A 19,275-nucleotide genomic window follows, 5' to 3' on the forward strand; every position below is an offset into this window, starting at 1 on the left:
CACTAATCCAAATCTGCTAATATCCCAATGATTTGATTTATTTCTTAGCCTAGGGATTAATTTAGATATTGAACCATCTAGATTAAAGAAGATCTTTACATTTTGCAGAAGACTATCAGCCACTGGGGTGATAGCTAGGGATTCTTGTACCCACTTTCCTGATCCAATCTAGTCACCATTCTCTTCAATAAACCAACTTAATAAGAAGTTATAGCAGTCAGATTAATTGGCCATAAGGAAACATTGACTCAAGGGTATATTTTAGAGAGGGATAGTCTACTTTTTTTGGGCAAAGTCAAGTCCCAAACAGCCGACATTTTCTCTCTCTCTTGAATACTGTCTCAGGGTGAAGAACACTAAAGGAAGCTAGGTTAAAGCAAAATTTCTAGCAAACCGACATTCTTCTTTCCTGAGGTGTTTGGTTCTCTCTGGAACAGTTGCTGTGTTATCCCTTATCACATAAGCTAAGCTGACTCAGCTCAGAAAGCCTGAAAGGGCACTTGCTCCATGAGGTTTGTAGAAGCTGCCCTGTATTGTGAGGAGGATTACTTAGTTATTATTTAGGAGACCTAGCAGGAAGGGCTTGAGAATTCCAAATGGAATGGGGAGACAGGAAGTGTGGCCTCTCTCTCTGACATGGACTCCATGGTGGTTGGGACAAGTTGTAACTGACCCTGGGAGACTTCAGTGGAAGGGGAGTTTGTACCCTGATTCCCTGGGATCCTGAAGGAAGACTGTCATCTACTTGTGGGAGATTGTGTTAGTGGCTATTAATCCCAACCTGAGTTGCACTGGTTTGGGTTAGCTCCCAGAATCTACCCACCTGAAAGAATACAGCTAGTGGTCCTGGAGGAGCTGCAACATAGCTGGAGTGTCAGGCCTCTGCTGTGAGGATACCCACTTCAGTCCTGCTATTCTTTGGGCTCTGTCTTTAGTTCTCAGTTCAGTGTAGATAAGTCCCTGCCCTGGCCCTGTGGTTTGCCCTTAGTCTGGAAGTGTAGAAACCACTATTCCCATTCTATTAGACCATAATTCCCTTAATTAAATTTGTTGCAAACTCTTATCATTTGTTTGTTAGTTTCCACAGGACCCTTGTCTAGATGGTGCAGGGTGACAGTTCCGCCTAACTGTCACGTCTATCAACAGACATTTTCCTTAGCAGTTAAACTCAGTCTCCCTAACTTGTTTGGTCCCACCTTTTGTCATTCCTGTCTCCTACTCACCCCCTTCTGAACCCACATATAATATCTGAGTTAACTCCCTGGTTTTCCCCATAAGACCTGCCAGACCAGGACACGCAAAACATTCTTGGTCACCAGTTACATCCTTGCAGGGTTTCTTGGTTCATTAACTAACTGTCCTTAAAGTAAGGTACCCTTTCTACCATTTAGCCAATTCTGATTCTCAAAAAATTATTTAATTAATTTAGAACATTTTCCCTTGGTTACATAATTCATGTTCTTTCCCTCACCTCCTCCCTGCCCCTTTCCAGAACCAACATGAAATCCACTTGGTTTTACATGTATCATTGTTCAAAACCTATTTCCATATTAACAGTATTTGTTACTGTTATTACTGTTAACAGAGTGATCATTTAAAGTTAACATACCCCAATTATATTCCCATTGAATCATTTAATCAATCATAAGTTTTTCTTCTGCATTTCTATTCCCACAGTTCTGATGTGGATAGCATTCTTTTCCATAAATCCCTCAGAATTGTTCTGGATCATTGCATTGCTGCTAACAGAAAAGTCTATTACATTTAATTGTGTCATAATTATTTGTCTCTATGTACAATGTTCTCCAGGTTCTGCTCCTTTTGCTTGGTATCAGTTCCTGGAGGTCATTCCAGTTCACATGGAATTCCTCCAGTTCATCTGGCTTTGGAATCAGTACCATATTTGTTTCATAAAAGGAAATTTGTAGAACTTGGTAGAACTCCTTCTTTGCTTATTTTGTCAAGTAGTTTGTATAGTATTAGGACTAGTTTGATCTTTAAATGTTTGATAGAATTCACTTGTGAATCCATCTGGCCCTGGGGATTTTTTCTTAGGGCTTGTTCAATTTCTTTTTCTAAGATGGGATTGTTAAGTATTCTATTTCTTCTTTTGTTAATATAGGCAATTTATATTTTTGTAAATATTCACCCATTTCACCTAGATTGTCTATTTTATTGCTATATAATTGGGCAAAATAGTTCTTAATAATTACCTTAATTTCCTCTTAATTAGAGGTGAGGATGCCCTTGTCATCTCTGATACTGTTAATTTGATTTTCTTCTTTTTTCTTAGACTAAACAGTACTTTATCTATTTTATTTGCTTTTTCAAAGTACCAGCTCCTTGTCTTATTTATTAGTTCAATGGTTCTTTTGCCAATCCTGATTTTAAGTATTTCTTCATTATTTTGTGGCTCTTTTAACCAAGCTATTCATTCTCTTTTTACTTGCTTAGTTCACTTTTTTCATCTACTGCTCTCATTTGATTTTTAAAATTATTTTTTGCTCTATTAATTTTTTCTTTCCTTAATTCTGCTAATCTTGTTTCCAATAAGCACTGCTTATTTTGAAGTTTTCCTTCTTTTTGTTGTTGTTCAGTCATTTCAGTCATGTCCAACTCTTCATGACCCCATTTGATATTTTCTTGGTAAAGATAGTGGAGTGGTTTTCCATTTCCTTTTCTAACTCATTTTACAGATGAAGAACTAAGGTAAACAGGGTAAAGTGAGATGCCCAGGGTCATAGAGCTAATAAACATCTGAGGCCAGATTTGAATATGGGAAAATGAGTTTTTTCATGTCAGGCCTGACACACTATTCGCTTTGTCACCTGGCTTTGCTTGTAGAAGTGTTTATATCATCATCTTAATGTGTTTGTGTTTTGAGGTATCTGTCAACACAGAAGATTCTTAAAGCCAGACTGTTGTTATTCTTCTGTTTGTTTTTTTCTTTTTTGCTCATCTTTTTAGGCTATTTCTTGATTCTGAACTTTATGTTAGATTTGGGTTCTGTTGATATCTAAGAGGTGAATGTCTGGCCTGAGATTCTGTCTTTTATGTTAATCTGTTTTTTCATCTCAGTCTGGAGGTTTACACATTTTTGGCATTTCCAAAGTGGTGTGCCCTGGGGAGATAATGTATGGGACTTTCAATTCTCAAAGCCTATGCCAAATTCTAGCAGGACATAACAAATACTAATGATTTTTAAACTGTGGGCTTAATTTTTTTTAAGTGTGTATTTATTCTTAGACATACCACCAGAAAATTCGTTAGGAACATAACAAATTACTCTTGGCCAAGGCAATGTATGAATATAGTAGTAATAAAGGATAAAGAAATTATTCTCTATACTGGCAGAAGGGGGCCCTCTCCAATAAAATTATGGCCCTTTTAAAGTATTGAAGGACTATTATAATTATCTACATATTTCTTGTGAACATTAATGTGCTAAGTTGATAATGGGTTTAAACATTAGAAGTCTGTTGTATATAAATATGAATTAGACAACTCCATCAGTGTAATTTTAAAATATAGCATATATAATTATGCTGAGCTATTTATGTGGGGAAAAGATGACCTCAAATTTCATTAAATGAAACTTTGCATTTGTTACAAAGTGAGAAAGAAACTTCAAAATGTGCATTCCATAAAACTGTTTTCCCTTTGCCCTCCTGGGTCTACACATGATACAGATAGATTACTTTTCTTTATATCCCTTATTATACAATGTGTAATTACTGCCCTTAATTATGCCTCAAAAAGTTGTCATGATATTACCAAAAAACTAAGCATTATCTTGAATACTGGACTAAGTTAAGCTACTTTTAGTATCGTATTTTACATAGTACCTTTTATGAGAAACACAAAACACTTTATTTATATTACCTAATAAATGCTCACATTATCAATGTATCATTTTAAGAGATTGAATCTTTCTATGAATCAATAACACTCTGTTATTCTCCAGATTAAACAGTCAAATTCCTTTTGGCTGCTAAAAGCACTGAAAATGCATGTTAATAGAAAATATATGTGATTTGATGCCTGATTTTTCAAAAAATCTGTCAGTAATCTCACACATAGAATGACTAATAGTGGTCCCAGTAACGTGGCTATTGGTTAGAGGAATACTATGAGAAAGACAAACAACAAAAGTGCTATTCATATGGGTTTTCTTTTTTAGAAATCAACATTTCTGTCTCCTTTGTTATAGTCAAAGGCTACTCATAAACAACTTAAATTGAAATTTACATGATTACATATCTGTCAATTGGATTAATTTCGGCCTTTCATATCACAGAATGGGATAAATGGAAAGGGAAGAGGGAATAAGCATTTATATAGTGCCTATGACATGCCACTGCGCTAAGTTTAAGACTTTTAAAAAAAATAATTTTATTATTTTTTCTTTTACATTTTAAACAATTTTAATACTCATTGTCTGACATTTTACCATACTTATTCTCTCTTTCCCAACCTTTTCCTCTCCCCAAGAAGGCAAGTAATATGATAGGTTGCTCACTAAACCTAACTGCCTCTGCTATCAAATACAAATTCTTTTGTTTGACATTTAAAATCTTCACAACCCGATTTCAACCTACCTTTCTGGGTTTATATATATATATATATATATAATTATATTAATATATATTAATACCCTTCATTTATTAAAATAGTCTAGTTAAACTGGCTTCCTTATTGATCTTCACATATTTAAGGCATTAACACCTTCAAAAGCTCTCTCATAACCACCACTAAATCTCTGGAGCCTCCTTTAAGCTCAGCTGAAATACTACATCCTGGGCCTTTCCTGATCTTTCCTCAGCTGATAGTAACTCCTTGACATAATTATCTCTCACACATATGCACACATATAATCCACATAGAAATATTTATATTTATGTGTGCATATATATGTATATATGTACATACAGTATATATGCATATAAGGTATATGCAAACAAAATATAGATGAAGAATCAATGCACTCACATATATTCCAGGCACATATATACATTTCTTGCATATGTGGTACATATACACATATTACATGGTATACATAGTACCTATGCATTCTAAATAGTATATATACTATGTAGTTTCTATATATAATATACACACATTTGTCATATATATGTAGGTGGAGGAGAGATAGAGTGGAGGATGGGAGGGTAGAAGGGAGGGAGGGAGAGGGACAGTTCTTCCATTCATGCCACTTTTATAGGAGATAATTATTTCATTTTACCTCTTCCTAAATTATTTTATTATTTTTGGATAATTCTATTATATTCAACTTGATCTCAAGTCTTTTATCTATATATACTTTTTCAAACTAGGAGAGTAATACATCATTAATAAGGATTATAGCTAGCACTTTCCCATATTGTTGTGAGGGTTTATTTAGCAATTAATTTAGTAATAGTGTTGGACCTAGCAGGAAGGGCTGGAGGTTTCCAAGATGGAATGAAGGAGCAGGAAGTTGGGCTTGTGCTCTGAGAGAGACTACATTAGTGGTTGAACATAACTGTTGCTAAACCTGGGAGATCTCAGAGTTAGGGAAAAACTGCATCCAGATTCCCTGGGATCCTGAGAGGTGAAGGCTTTCAGCAAGTGAACAAATGACCTGCAGAGCAGCACCAAGTGGGGAAGTAGTTTGGGATCCGGTGGACAGAATTGCAAACTCACTCTCCCTACCTGGGTACCTTGGATCACCTGGTGGAGTTGTCTCTTGGCATCCTGTGACCATCCTTGGATTACTGTGAGACCCCAAAGCCACCCTCAGGCCCTTTAGCTGAGCTGATCAAACCTGGCTGGAACGAGGTTTGAAGGAGCTTTCCCTTTGGCTTCAGTATTGCTCCTTTGGGCCCTGCCTGGATTAGGACAAAAGGATAGTATAGCTAAGTCCTTCCCTGCCCCCTGTGGTTTGCCCTTAGGTTTTAAGTATAGAATCCCTTATTCCCATCCTTCATTATTATTTCCCCAATTAAACTGTATAAACTTTTGCCTTTGCCTGCTGGTTCCACAGACCCTGGCCTAGGGTGAGCTGGGTGATTGTTGGGCCAACTGCCATTCCTGTGTCAGTTAAAGCAGTGAACCCTGGTCTCCCTATCCTGGTTGGTCCTGTCTCTCCTTCAACCCAGTGTGTACCCACAAACCATTTAGTTACATTTTAATAATAATAATTAACATCCCTGGTGCCTCACCTTTACAATATAAAAAGTGAATAATTTGACCTTGTCAAGTTACTGAGAATTGGTCTTTCGTTTTTACTTTCTTATGATTCTGAAAGATCAAATAGTCTACTAAGTTCTGGTTTTTTTCTCCAAGAATTGTTGAAATTCCTTTAGTTTTTTAAATATACAATTTTTTCCCTGGTATAAATTGTGGTCAAGCTTACTGAGTAATGTTATTCTTGATTGTAAAACCAGCTCCTTTGGTCTTTGAAATATTGTGTTCCATGCTCTTAATTCTTTTTTTTTTAATTTAGAATATTTTCTCATGGTTACATAATTCATGTTCTTTCCCTCTCTACCAACTCCCACCCCTGTAGCCGATGCACAATTCCACTGGGTTTTACATGTATCATTGATCCAAGACCTATTTCCATATTATTGATCATTGCACTTTAGCCCCTATATCCTCCATAATATCCCCCATCAACCCATGTGTTCAAGAAGTTGTTTTTCTTCTGTGTTTCTACTCCCACAGTTCTTCCTCTGAATGTGGCTAGTTTTCTTCCTCATAAGTCCCTCAGCATTGCTCTGGATGCTAGCATTGCTGCTAGTACAGAAGTCAATTACATTCTATTTTACCATAGTATAACGGTCTCTGTGTACAATGTTCTTCTGGCTCTGCTCCTTTCACTCTGCATAAGTTCCTGGAGGTCTTTCCAGTTCACCTGGAACTTCTCCAGTTCTTTATTCCTTTGAGCACAATAGTATTCCATCACCAACAGATACCACAATTTATTCAGCCATTCCCCAACTGAAGGACATCCCCTCATTTTCCAATTTTTTGACAACACAAAGTGTCTTGATTCTTTTAATGTTGAAGCTGCTAAGTCCTGTGTTATTCTGATGGTAGTTCCACAGTATTTAAATTGTTGGTTTTTTTTCCCCTTGTTGCTTATAGTATTTTCTCTTTCACTTGGGAAATACAGAACTTAGTAATGATGTTCTTGTGCATTTTCATATTGCATTCTTTTTGAAGTGGTGATCATATTTCAATTTCTATTTTACTCTCCAGTTCAAGAATTTCCAGGTAATTTTCCTTAATTATTTCTTAGAGTATCATGTCTCAACTCTTTTTTTAATCATAACTTTTAAATAGTCTGACAATTCTTATATTGTATAGTCTTATATATAGTCTTTCTTTCATCAAATTTCCAGGTCAATTTTTTTTAAACCCTTACCTTCTGTCTTGGAGCCAATAAGTATTGGCTCCAATGCAGAGGAGTGGGAAGGGTAGGCAAGGGGGGTAAAGTGACTTGCCCAGGGTCACACAGCTGGGAAGTGTCTGAGGCCAGATTTGAACCTAGGACTTCCAGTCTCTAGGCCTGGCTTTCAATCTACTTAGCTACCCAGCTGCCCCCCAGGTCAGTTGTTTTTGAATTAAGATGTTTCAGATTCTCTTCTATCATTTCATTCCTTGGATCTTGCTTTGTTATTTCTTGTTGTTTTAGGAAGTCATTATCTTTCTCTTGTCCAATTCTAATTCTTTTTTTTAAACCCTTAACTTCTGTGTATTGGCTGCTAGGTGGAAGAGTGGTAAGGGTGGGCAATGGGGGTCAAGTGACTTGCCCAGGGTCACACAGCTGGGAAGTGTCTGAGGCCAGATTTGAATCTAGGACCTCCCATCTCTAGGCCTAACTCTCAATCCACTGAGCTACCCAGCTGCCCCTCAAATCTAATTCTTAATGAATTATTGTCTTCCTTGAGTTTTGGATTTCTTTTTCCTTTTGGGTAAGCTTTCTTTCATAATTTTCTTAGGTTGCTCTCATTTTTTCCCCGAGTTTTTCCTCAACTGCTCTCATTTGATTTTTGAAGTCTTGTTTAAGCTCTTCCAAAAACTCTTTCAGGGCTTGTGACCATTTGGTGTTTTTCTTTGTTGTTTTAGAAGTAGGTGTTTCAATGTTGCTGTCCTTCAAAATTGGATTATAGAAACTGGAAGAAACAAGTAGGGCCCAGGAAATAACAAACACAAACAAAACACAAAGTAAAACTCATGTTTACCTGTGATGGAGTGAATCCAGACATGTGAAAAGCTGAAAAGACAAGTGGAACCTCAGTCTTCAGCAACATTTCAATATAATGAGCACCACAGTAATATATGGGATGTATGGCAGATTCTGATATATCAGTAGGTAGATATTTCTAGTGAAAAGGATAAACTGAGAATCAGTGAAAATGGTGACTGAATCAAATATGCATTTATTTATGTCCTGTCATATTATTCCTGAAATTGTTGCTTTGTAATTAATGTGGTGGTATAAACACAAAATATATTGATACATATTACATCTATGAAATTCAGTTTGGTAAAATTAAGAGCACTACACAGCACAGAAAAAATACACAACAGTTGGGGAGATAAATACTCTCAAATACATAAGAAACAAATACATTAGTCAGCTTTAGATTTCTTCAATAGCATAATTTTATGTTAAATTACATATAAACTTTAATAGAATAAGTCCAATGAAATGAATGAGAACAATCTTGCTAACTGTATTTTTCGATTGGACTTTCCTTTTTGCTAAACAAATTTTAAAATATGAAATAACAGTTCTAAAGATTTTCTCTGATTTCATTAGCTATCAGTTCTCATACTATAAAAGTGATCTATCTTACATGCCTATATTATCCATACTGCCTATCAAAGGAAAAATGCCAGTTGTAGATTAAAATAATATATACTTTAGGAGTTAAATATTTTAGAAGAGATTAAATATGATTTTATTGCTCAGTTATTTTTGAGATTATTTCAGAACATGGTGACATACAAATTATTTGACAAAGCACATACAGAAATTTTCCTATTATCTACAATTATATTGCTCAGAACTCTATTAATAGTTCATTTACAGTGCAATAGATGATAATGATACAAGTTATAAAAATGCTGACTAGGAAGTGTTCTGGTATACTCTCAAACAAGAAAGATTAATTAAAATATAGTATAATTTTCATGTTAATAATGTTTTACTGTATTCTAAAAATAAAAACATATGAGTTCATATGGTTAAACAGAATATTTGACTAATCAGAGGACCCAAACATTCTCTAATGTTGAATAAAAGACGTTTTTAAGTAAGATGCAACTAAGAATGTTTAAATAAAATTAAGCCAGTTTGTTGAAATAATTAGGAAACATTATAGACATTAACATGTTTTAGAAAGTGCATGGATGCATAAAAGAATGAGTAAACTCAGGATTTAAAAAACAGAAGTTAACAGAACCTCTACCTTGTGAGGTTGTTGTAAGGATCAAATAGGATATTATTTGTAAAAAATGTTTAGCACAGTGCAGGTATAAACTAGATCCTACATAAATGTTTATTCACTTCCTCCTCTTCTCTCATTGTTTAGATCAATGATGGGCAAACACTACTGCACTTGGGCCAGATTGGGGGGGTCCCTGAAATGTTCTATACGGCTATGCAACATTATTCCTAATCTGATGAATACAATGAGTAGGATACAATACAATGAAACTTCAAAAGAGTTGCCTTAGAAACAGACTGACAGATGAGTATTTCCTTTCTTTTGGTCCCTCTTTAAAAAGTTTACCTTACTTTAGATTGTTTAGAAAAATCACATTTTAGTCTAGTGAGAGATAATTAGGTATATTTATCTTTTTCTTCTCTTAAAGATGTTTCAGTTGTTATGAAAATCTTGGGAGTTGTGATGGAATTAATTAGAGATGGTTGAAATAGTAATTAGGGGATATAAGATCCTAATGGGCCACCTAGATAGAGTAGTGATCCCAAAAGGTCAACCCCAAATATAGTTGTTACTGTAGGAGAATGTGTAGAATCTCCTCACTCCAATCCCAAGATATCAAAACAATTGAACAGGGTTAACAATCTGAACCAAAGGAATCAGCTGATTGGGGAACACAACTAACCCTTGTTCTTAACTGAAGCCCTAAAAAGTTGATGGAGATGGCTATATTTCCTTCACTGACAAGCTAATAGACCTGAGTATTAGGTCTATCAAGACTAATTAGTTAATCAACTTGTTCTGACTGTGAATTAAACCTTAAATCTTGATTGAAGGAAATAATGAAAGTAAAACCCTATCCCTGGCTGTCACAGGCCTCTGACAACTGAAGCCTCTCATTGGAACTTTGAGGATCACAGGCAAGTGAAGCTAGTTTCTTGAAGATAATTTAACTGTTTTAGAGTTTAGGGAAGAGGGGAAACTGGGTAGAAGATGAGAAGTTGGAAATGGAATTTCTCATGTTAATCTAAGTTGATAGATATTTGTTGGATCTTCAAATAATGATTATCAATCAACGATCTTTGCATGGCTGACAGCCTACCCAGGCCTAAGTCAAGGCTTGACCGTGCTGCTGATGGACTTTCTTTGTGTAGATCTTCTTATTGGTAATAAGTCAGAAAACTGAGGTTGATGGATACAGATACTATACAATCTATAGGTGAAGTTGGTTTGTGAGTAATAAGAATTAGCTCTGCCTAAGACCCTATTCCTCCTTTGCCCAATATCTCCAGACTGAGACCAAGAGTAGTTCATGTCTGTTCCTTATATGGCAATTTCTCCAGGCTCACACCAAGCTCATGCCACCTCAGTTCATTCTGCATTGTAAGCAGGTAACTATCACTCTTGACCCAACATGGCTGCCATTAAATTTCTTTACACAGAGGAGTTCATTTAGCTCCTAAACTTAGAAGAAATCAGTTTGGTTGGCTTTCAAGTCATTTTTAAAATGTAGAAATGAAGAGCATTCAAATATTAATTTTCCTAGGTTGAAAGCACCTATGGAATAGTATTATCTTGATATAATGAAGGGACTTTATGTGTTTATGCATTTAAAATTGTTCTATATTATTAGTTAAATGAACTGCCTGGACTTTCTGCCTAAAAAGCTAGTGGCTAAGTAGGCATTCCAAAAAACAAAAAACAAAAAACAAAGAAGCAGCTAGTAAGTGACCAAAAATAAGGTTCATGAAGCTTGGCATATGATTCTAACAAAATTTTAGAGATATAAAATACCTGAAGGATATAAAATACTTTAATGCAAAGTTTGCCAGCTACAGAATTTTTCTAGTTTGATTACAAATTACAGTTCATTTTCCTTGAGTTCAAGAATTTGACAAACTAAAACAACAGAAAAATCATGAAGATTTAAAAATTAAAACTCATAAATAATTCTCAACTAACACAAAGAATTTATTAAAATGTGATCAGAAAGTAAATGGCAATCACCAAATATTTAAAATTACTTTTTTAACTCTCTCTATATTTTCTACTTTCTAACAATCTTATGCTTTAATAGTAATCATGAAGATATAAAATAATAATAAAAATTTGTCACTATTCTTTTTATTATACATGAACATTAAAACTACTAGTAAAATTATTTTACTGCCAGCTTTGAATTCAATAATTCATCCATTACCATCAATTTACCTAATGTAAGTTACGTTTGGATATAAAGGAAACAATCTGAGTAAATGTCAGATACACACACATAGCATTGCTTAGTCAAACTATAGTTAAAACATTTTCCAGAAAGAACTATATCTTCTCCAAAATCAATTCACAGAATCTCCATTAAAGTAATCTTTTATTTTAAATTTCAAACTAGAAGTTGAGTAAAAATTACTTACAGAAATATGCAGTCTGGGCAACCAGAGAAATGCAGAAGTTAGCAGTCTGGAGAACTTCTGCAGAAATTTTAGTGTTTTCTCTTTATCTCCCAGCATTATAAGGAACAGAGAGGACACAAACCAGTCATGGCCAGGGTAACGTCCCTGTAGGCAGCCTTGCGAATTTTATTAAGAAATAATAATAATTACCTTTTCTTCAGATATAATGTAGAAAGGTACAAAAACTTTATTACAAGGGTTTAATCATATTAGTATATGCAAGTGATTATTTTCAGTTTCTTCTTCAGGAAATGCAAGATAATTTTTTCCTATGACAGAATACATTTACAAGTAGAAAAGTAAAACTAAGGAATATCAAAATAAAAAAGGAGCTATTATCTTCTATTTCAGCATATAATATTTTCTTCAATACTAAATTACAGTCTGTTGCTACTACTGAGTCAAAATCAAGTTGCTCAGTTTGTGGGAATGCAGTCATTCACTTCAACATTATTTAAATGTTTTTTAAAAATTACTTCAGTAAAGCTCTAAAACAATTATTTTACCCTATAATGACCAAGTTTTCTATCCAAGTAACAAAATTGAGCCTCTTTATTTCCAGAAGTTCAGTAACATATGGCTAAACAAAAAGAAGTAAGTACTTGGTAAAATCATCCGATTTTACTGAGTCAGTCAACAAGCATTAATAAGTGTTTATTAGGTACCAGGCACTGGCCCAAGTGCTGGGAATAGAAAGAGAGGTAAAAATAGTCCATGGCCTCAAGGAGCTTACATTCAAATTGGGAAGACAACATGTAAATAACTACATATATGAAAGATATATACAGAGTAGATGGAAGATGATTTCAGAGGGGAAGAAATTAGTGAGTAAGCATTGGAGAAAGCCTTAGGCAGGAAATTAGATTTGAGGTTAGTCTTGAAGAAAATCCAAGAAAATATAAATTGGAGAAGGTAAGGAAACCAAGATTAGAAGAAGGAAAGGAAAAGAGGGCAATTGCCCTTGAAAAGGCATGGAGGACAGAAATTGCTAAAATAAAAATATTTCCTTGAATAAATCTATAAATAAATTCTAATTATGGATCACTGATATTTTAATGAAAAATAAATTCATTAAGAACAATATTTTTTAAAAAGTTAAAAAATTCTAAATAAATGTCACAATGCTTGGATACATTAAAGTAATATTTCAATAATATTTATTAAGATACTTTGAAAAAAAATTATCCAGTAAACAAATCATGGCAATGACTCTTTGGGTTAGATTTTATTCAGAAAGGATACGAAGTGGAGATTTTATTGTTGCTTGCTGCTGCTTCAGGAATCTCTCAGCATGCTTTAACACCAAAGTAAGATCATTTTCAGCACTATCTTTCAGCAGATTAAGGAATTTACCATATCTATGTAAAATATACCAAACATTTAAAATGAGACACTTTGCACAAGTAAATAATTTGGTAAAGTCTATTTAAGTGAATTAAAACAAAAGTTAATTTTTAAAAAAATTTCTTCATTCTAAATTCTTAACTCGAGAACAGCTTTGCACCAACATTCCCACGTACAATATAAAAACAAAGTTTTATTCAACACCTTCTGAACTTATAAATTGAGAAAAAGCAATATCCCTACCTTCAAGGAGTTTATTGCCAAGTGGATAAATCAAAAGCAAATTTATAGTCAAAGAGAAAGGAAAAAATCCATTCATAGAATATTTATAGCAGTATATTTTATACTAATGAAAAACTGGAAATCAGAGATGCATCATTTGGGAAATGGATAAACAAGTCAAAGAACAGGAATGAAATGGAATACAACAATACCAAAAGAAATAATAATTACATACATTAAAAAATTCTATAGAAATATTTGTAAAAATTTATACACCACATAATATGTTGAACTAAGAGAAGAATTTAGATACCAATAACATAGTAACTATACATTAAATTCTCAAAAGACAACACCTAGGAATGTAACTGCCAAATTCAAGAGCTTCCAAGCTAAAGAGAAAATATTACAAGAACCCAGAAAAAGAAAATTCAAATATCAAGGGGCACCAATCAGGATTACACAGGATCTGACAGCCTCCACCCTAAAGGACCATAAGCCTTGGAATATGATATTAAGAAAGGCAAGAGAATTGTGTCTACAACCAAGGATCACCTACCTATCAAAACTAACTATGTACTTGCAGGGGGAAATTAAGGGCATTTAACAAAATAGAAGATTTCCAAATATTTGTAAAGAAAAAGCAGAAATAAACAGAAAATTTGGTATTGAAATACAAAAATCAAGAGAAACATGAAATGGTAAATAAGAAATAGAAGGAAAAAATTTTTTCTTATTTTTATTTTTTTCTTTAAGGGCTTTAATAAGATCAAATTGTTTATATTCCTATATGGGAAAATGTTAATTGTAACTCTCAAAAATTGTATTCTCTACTATAGTAATTAGAAGAATTATTCATAGGTAGAGGTTGGGGTACTAAGTAGTTTAAGATGATATGCAAAAAAAAAAAGAGGGGAATAGAAGATGGTACCAAGAAAAACTTGAAGGAATAAGAAAAATAGGATAATCTATACCACACAAAGAGGTATATGGGAGGAGGAAGGGAAGAATACTATTATAAGGAGGAAGAGAGTGCTAATAGGTAATACTCAAATCTTACTCTCAGTGGAATCAATTCTGAGGGAAGAACATCTACCCTACAGGGAAGTTGAAAAGGAAAAATGAGGGGGAGGGAGTGAGAGGGGGAGAGAAAAAATAGGGAGGGAAAGAGAGGGGGAGGGAATTTAATAGACTCTAAAACAGGAGTTGGCAACGTATGGCTCTTGAGACATATCTGGCTCTTTTGAGGGCCAAATATGGCTCTTTCTGCAGGAGCCATAAAGCCAATTTTTTTTCAGGAACTTGCACTGTGAGCACTGTATGGCTCTCATGAAATTACATTTTAAAAAATATGGTGTTTATGGCTCTCACAGCCAAAAAGGTTGCCGACCCCTGCTCTAAAATAAATAAGAGGAGAATAAAAAGGGAGGGGACAGAAAGCGAAGTAAAATAAGAGTGGGGATTAGAGGGACTAATTAAAAGCAAACCACTGGTGTAAAAGGAAATAGTGAAAGAAGAAAGGTCAGAACTAGGAGAGGAAATCAAATGTTAGGGAATACATGGGTGATAATCTAACTCTGAAAGTGAATGGGATGAACTCGCCCATAAAACAGAAGCAAAGAGCAGACTGAATTAGAAACCAAAATCCGGCCATATGTTGTCTACATGAAACAAACATGAGGAAGGTAGACACACAGGGTAAAGGTAAAAGACTGGAGCAAAAATCTATTGGGCTTCAACTGAGAAAAAGAAGGATGTCTGACAAAACCAAAGTAAAAATAGATCTGATTAAAAGAGATAGGGAAGGTAATTACATCCTGATAAAAGGCAGTATACACAATGAGGGAATATCAGTACTCTATATGTATGCACCAAATGGTATAGCATTCAAATTTCTAAAGGAGAAAATATTGGAGCTTAAAGAGGAAATATATAGTAAAATTGTACTAGTGGGAGACCTCAACTTTCCTCAATCAGATCTAGATGAATCAAATCAAAAAATAAATAAGAAAGAGGAAAGAGATGTGAATGAAATCTTAGAAAAATTAGAGCTAATAGATATGTCGAGAATAATAAATAGGGATAAATAGGAATACACCTCATTTTCAGCAGCACATGGTATATTCACAAAGATTGACAACATACAGGGCATAAAAACATGGGAAACAAGTGCAAAAAAGAAGAAATAATAAATGCAATCTTTTCTGATCATAATGCAATAAAAATAATAATTAGTAAGGGTACAATGAAGAGGCAAATAAAAATTAATTAGAAATTAAATATGATTCTCCAAAATCGGTTAAAGAACAAATCATAGAAACAATTAATAATTTCATTGAAGAGAATGACAACAATTAGACATCCTATCAAAATATATGGGAAGCAGCCAAAGCAGTACTCAGGGAGAAATTTATATCCTTGAGTGCATATATTAGCAAATTAGGAAGGGCAGAGATAAATGAATTGGGAAAGCAAATTAAAAGAATAAAAGAGAACAAATTAAAAATTCCTAGATTAAAACTAAATTTAGAAATCCTAAAAATTAAAGGATAAATTAATAAAAGTATATAAGCATAGAAAAATTCTCTTAATCAATTAAGCAAAAAATTAATCAATTAAGTAAAAAAATCATGTAACAATGGAAAATATCATGAAACAATGTAAAAATTATCTTAATCAATTTTAATCAATTAATCAAATTTTAGTTAATTTTCTAGTAATTAAGTATTTAGTAACTAAGTATTAAATTACAAAATTTACTTAATTAAGAGAAATTTTCCATTGTTACATGATTCAATAAAACAAATGTTTTTTTCATATATATAAAAATAAATACACACACATAGATACAAATAAAATAAAATGTTTTCATATAAGTTATCTAAGTAGACTCTATGAAGGTAAGAATAGGATCATCCTGGTTTTACAGAAATGATTCTATGAGGGCCAGGAAAATCACAACTCTAGACTAGTAGGTCAATGGTTAACATTTATTATTTATTCTTTAGCAGAAATAGAACTTTAAAAGTATAAATTCTAACTACATTAATTCCAATTCATAAATTTTAATTTGCACATTTATTTTCAAGGCACTTGCTGTGCTCATCATCAAAGAATAACAATTAGAAGTGATTATATTTTAGAAAATATATAAAACTTTGCTACAATATGCTGATTTTAAAATGGAATTTTTGGAAAGAAGCAACAGTGATACAAGTTTAAACATGTTTCAACTGGTTTCTGGGACAGTGTTGAAGAGTTTTAGTTTATAAAGCTAATTTAATGACTTGCCAATATCTTTAAAAAATAAGTCTTTATTTTATCAAAGATAAAATACAAAATAGTAAATTGGTAAATTAAATATTATTAAACATACTCCAGGAAGATAAAACAAATTTGAGAAATACACATGAGAGTTTCAAAAAGTATACCTGACAGTCATTTTAACACCAAGCTGCTGCACAGATGAAAGGCTTTCATTCTTCACATTTGCATCAGTAGCTAAAAAAATAGAAAATTGAGTCATAAAAAATGTATAAAAGCCTGAATAATAATCACACTTGGTTGAAAATTGATAAAAGTAATAGTTTTTACATATTTTTAATGAATTTTGAAAATACTGATGAATTTATACTCTAAATTCCATTGTTTTATTTTCAAGTAACAACATAAAACTTTACATAATTACCTACTTTCTATCATAAAAAGGCATTTAAAATCACATTAAAAATAAAATATTAAACTACTGGATTTTTTCTATTTTACCGGGCTGTATTATTTTCTAATAATAAATATAGCAAAGTGAAAACAACCTAGAAATATTGCACTTTTATCCAGCAATGAATAAGAGCATAATTTAAAATTTTTTTGAAAAGTATCACTTATGACATGCTTATTTATCTCAATATTTAAAGGCAAAACTATTTTATATAATTTCTAGATTCAAATATTTTAAAATTATATCATACTCCTATTTATGCATTACCTCAAATATTATATATATTTTATGTGACATAATTTTTAAAAGAAATTAAACAAGTAATCTTACATGATACTGATTGATACAATTAGCCTTTCAGTATCTTACAAGTAGGTGATAGTTAATAATATAAGCTTTTTACTACTAATAATAAAAGTAAGAGCTTAACAAATATTGATAATGACATAATGATAATAATAATAGTTTAATATAGTGGTTTCATTACTACACTCCAATATGGGACATAGTATATTTTTTATTAGCCCCATTTTTTAGAAGAGGAAACCAGGTTACATCACCAGTAAGTAGCTGAAACTCAAAACCAGTTCCTCTCATTACAAATTCAGTGTTTTATTCACATCATGATGAATAGAATATTTTTCTGTTAGACAATTTAAATGACATGCAGCTCAGAGAATAAATTAGGAGAAACTTCATTTTAGGATGATCCTTATAGAATGAGGCTGGTCTGAAATATTTTTTATCCCTTAAACTCCTTGAAAATCGTGGTCTTCTGTGACATTCTAGAATTAAGGGAGCATACAGAATCTTTAATAAAGAAGAAGGGTCACTCTCATTATGATTCAATATTTACCAAGATAATTTTTTCTAGTGACTAAAGCAGTGATGGGCAAACTTTTTTTTTTTTTAAACCCTTACCTTCTGTCTTGGAGTCAATACAGTGTATTGGCTCCAAGGCAGAAGAGTAGTAAGGGTAGGCAATGGGGGTCAAGTGACTTGCCCAGGGTCACACAGCTGGGAAGTGTCTGAGGCCGGATTTGAACCTAGGACCTCCCATCTCTAGGCCTGGCTCTCAATCCACTGAGCTACCCAGCTGCCCCCAGGGCAAACTTTTTAAAGGAGCCAAAGGAAAGGAAATGCTCATCTGTAAGTCCGTTTGTAAGGGAACTCTTCTGAAGTTTCACTGTATTATATTCTACTCATTGTATTCATTAGATTAGGAATAATGTTGGGTAACAGGATAGAACATTTCAGGGGGCCACATCTGGCCCACGGGCCGTAGTTTGCCCATCACTGGCCTGAATTTCTTGTGATGAAAATAAAGGAATGGAAAAATATGGTTATTATAACATGTAAACATACGGTTCAATCATTTATTTGTGCTAGTCAGATAATAAAAGGACAATGAGAACAAAAGCTAAGGTGGAGACCATTCTATTTTAATGTGTACCAATCAAATATATGAACAAAAACATCTCATAATGGAAAAGATATAATGGTTTATAAATAAGCTTTCAATATAAATAAGCTTTAGATAAAAATGTTATCCATGTATGATGAGTGTTATTGAAATATTCTAGTGGGGACCACAGGCACAGTTTTATTTTGTCTTCTAAAAAGTTTCTTTCATATACATATGTGGCTAGACTAAATAATATAAATAACTCCCCAAACTATATTTTTACAGTATAATGGAAATTAGAAAAAATTAAATATTCAAAGGCATACTTATAATTCATATCTGAAAAGATAATCTAATATCATAAGATGCTCAAAATATTTGAATTTTATATATTCTGTCAAGCAAGCAATCGACAAGAATTTATTGAGTGTTATCTATGAATTAGGCTCCATACTTGGCTTTGGGAATCAAAAATTAAAAATATATATGTAGATATATAGATATATAGATATCAATCAAACAATCTCTACTCTCAAGGTGCTTACTTATCTAATCAGCACTTGAAATATTCATTCTAAGTTCTTGTTGCTAAAAAAAATGACATATTTGAAGGATTCAGATCTGACCCCCTTCATTGTAAAACTGTCTTCTCTGGATTTCAAAATATTCCAGTCATGACTCTTCAATTGATATTTTTCT

The 19,275-nt window shown here is 33.1% G+C and overlaps 1 protein-coding gene across 2 annotated transcripts in view; it reads right to left on the reverse strand.

The window, feature by feature from the left end:
• The window catches only part of TBC1D32 (TBC1 domain family member 32), a 215,180-nt gene that overhangs the window by 25,390 nt on the left and 170,515 nt on the right, over positions 1-19,275 (reverse strand). For both annotated transcript variants that reach the window (XM_044676877.1, XM_044676876.1), the window contains 4 exons: positions 16,885-16,954; positions 13,130-13,245; positions 11,849-12,003; positions 8,229-8,369 (listed from right to left, as the gene is read on the reverse strand). In XM_044676877.1, the coding sequence (XP_044532812.1) occupies positions 8,229-8,369; positions 11,849-12,003; positions 13,130-13,245; positions 16,885-16,954 (482 nt within the window). The remainder of the gene's footprint in view (positions 1-8,228; positions 8,370-11,848; positions 12,004-13,129; positions 13,246-16,884; positions 16,955-19,275) is intronic.

The sequence above is a fragment of the Gracilinanus agilis genome, chromosome 4 (genome assembly GCF_016433145.1).
Source record: "Gracilinanus agilis isolate LMUSP501 chromosome 4, AgileGrace, whole genome shotgun sequence".
NCBI lineage: Eukaryota > Metazoa > Chordata > Mammalia > Didelphimorphia > Didelphidae > Gracilinanus > Gracilinanus agilis.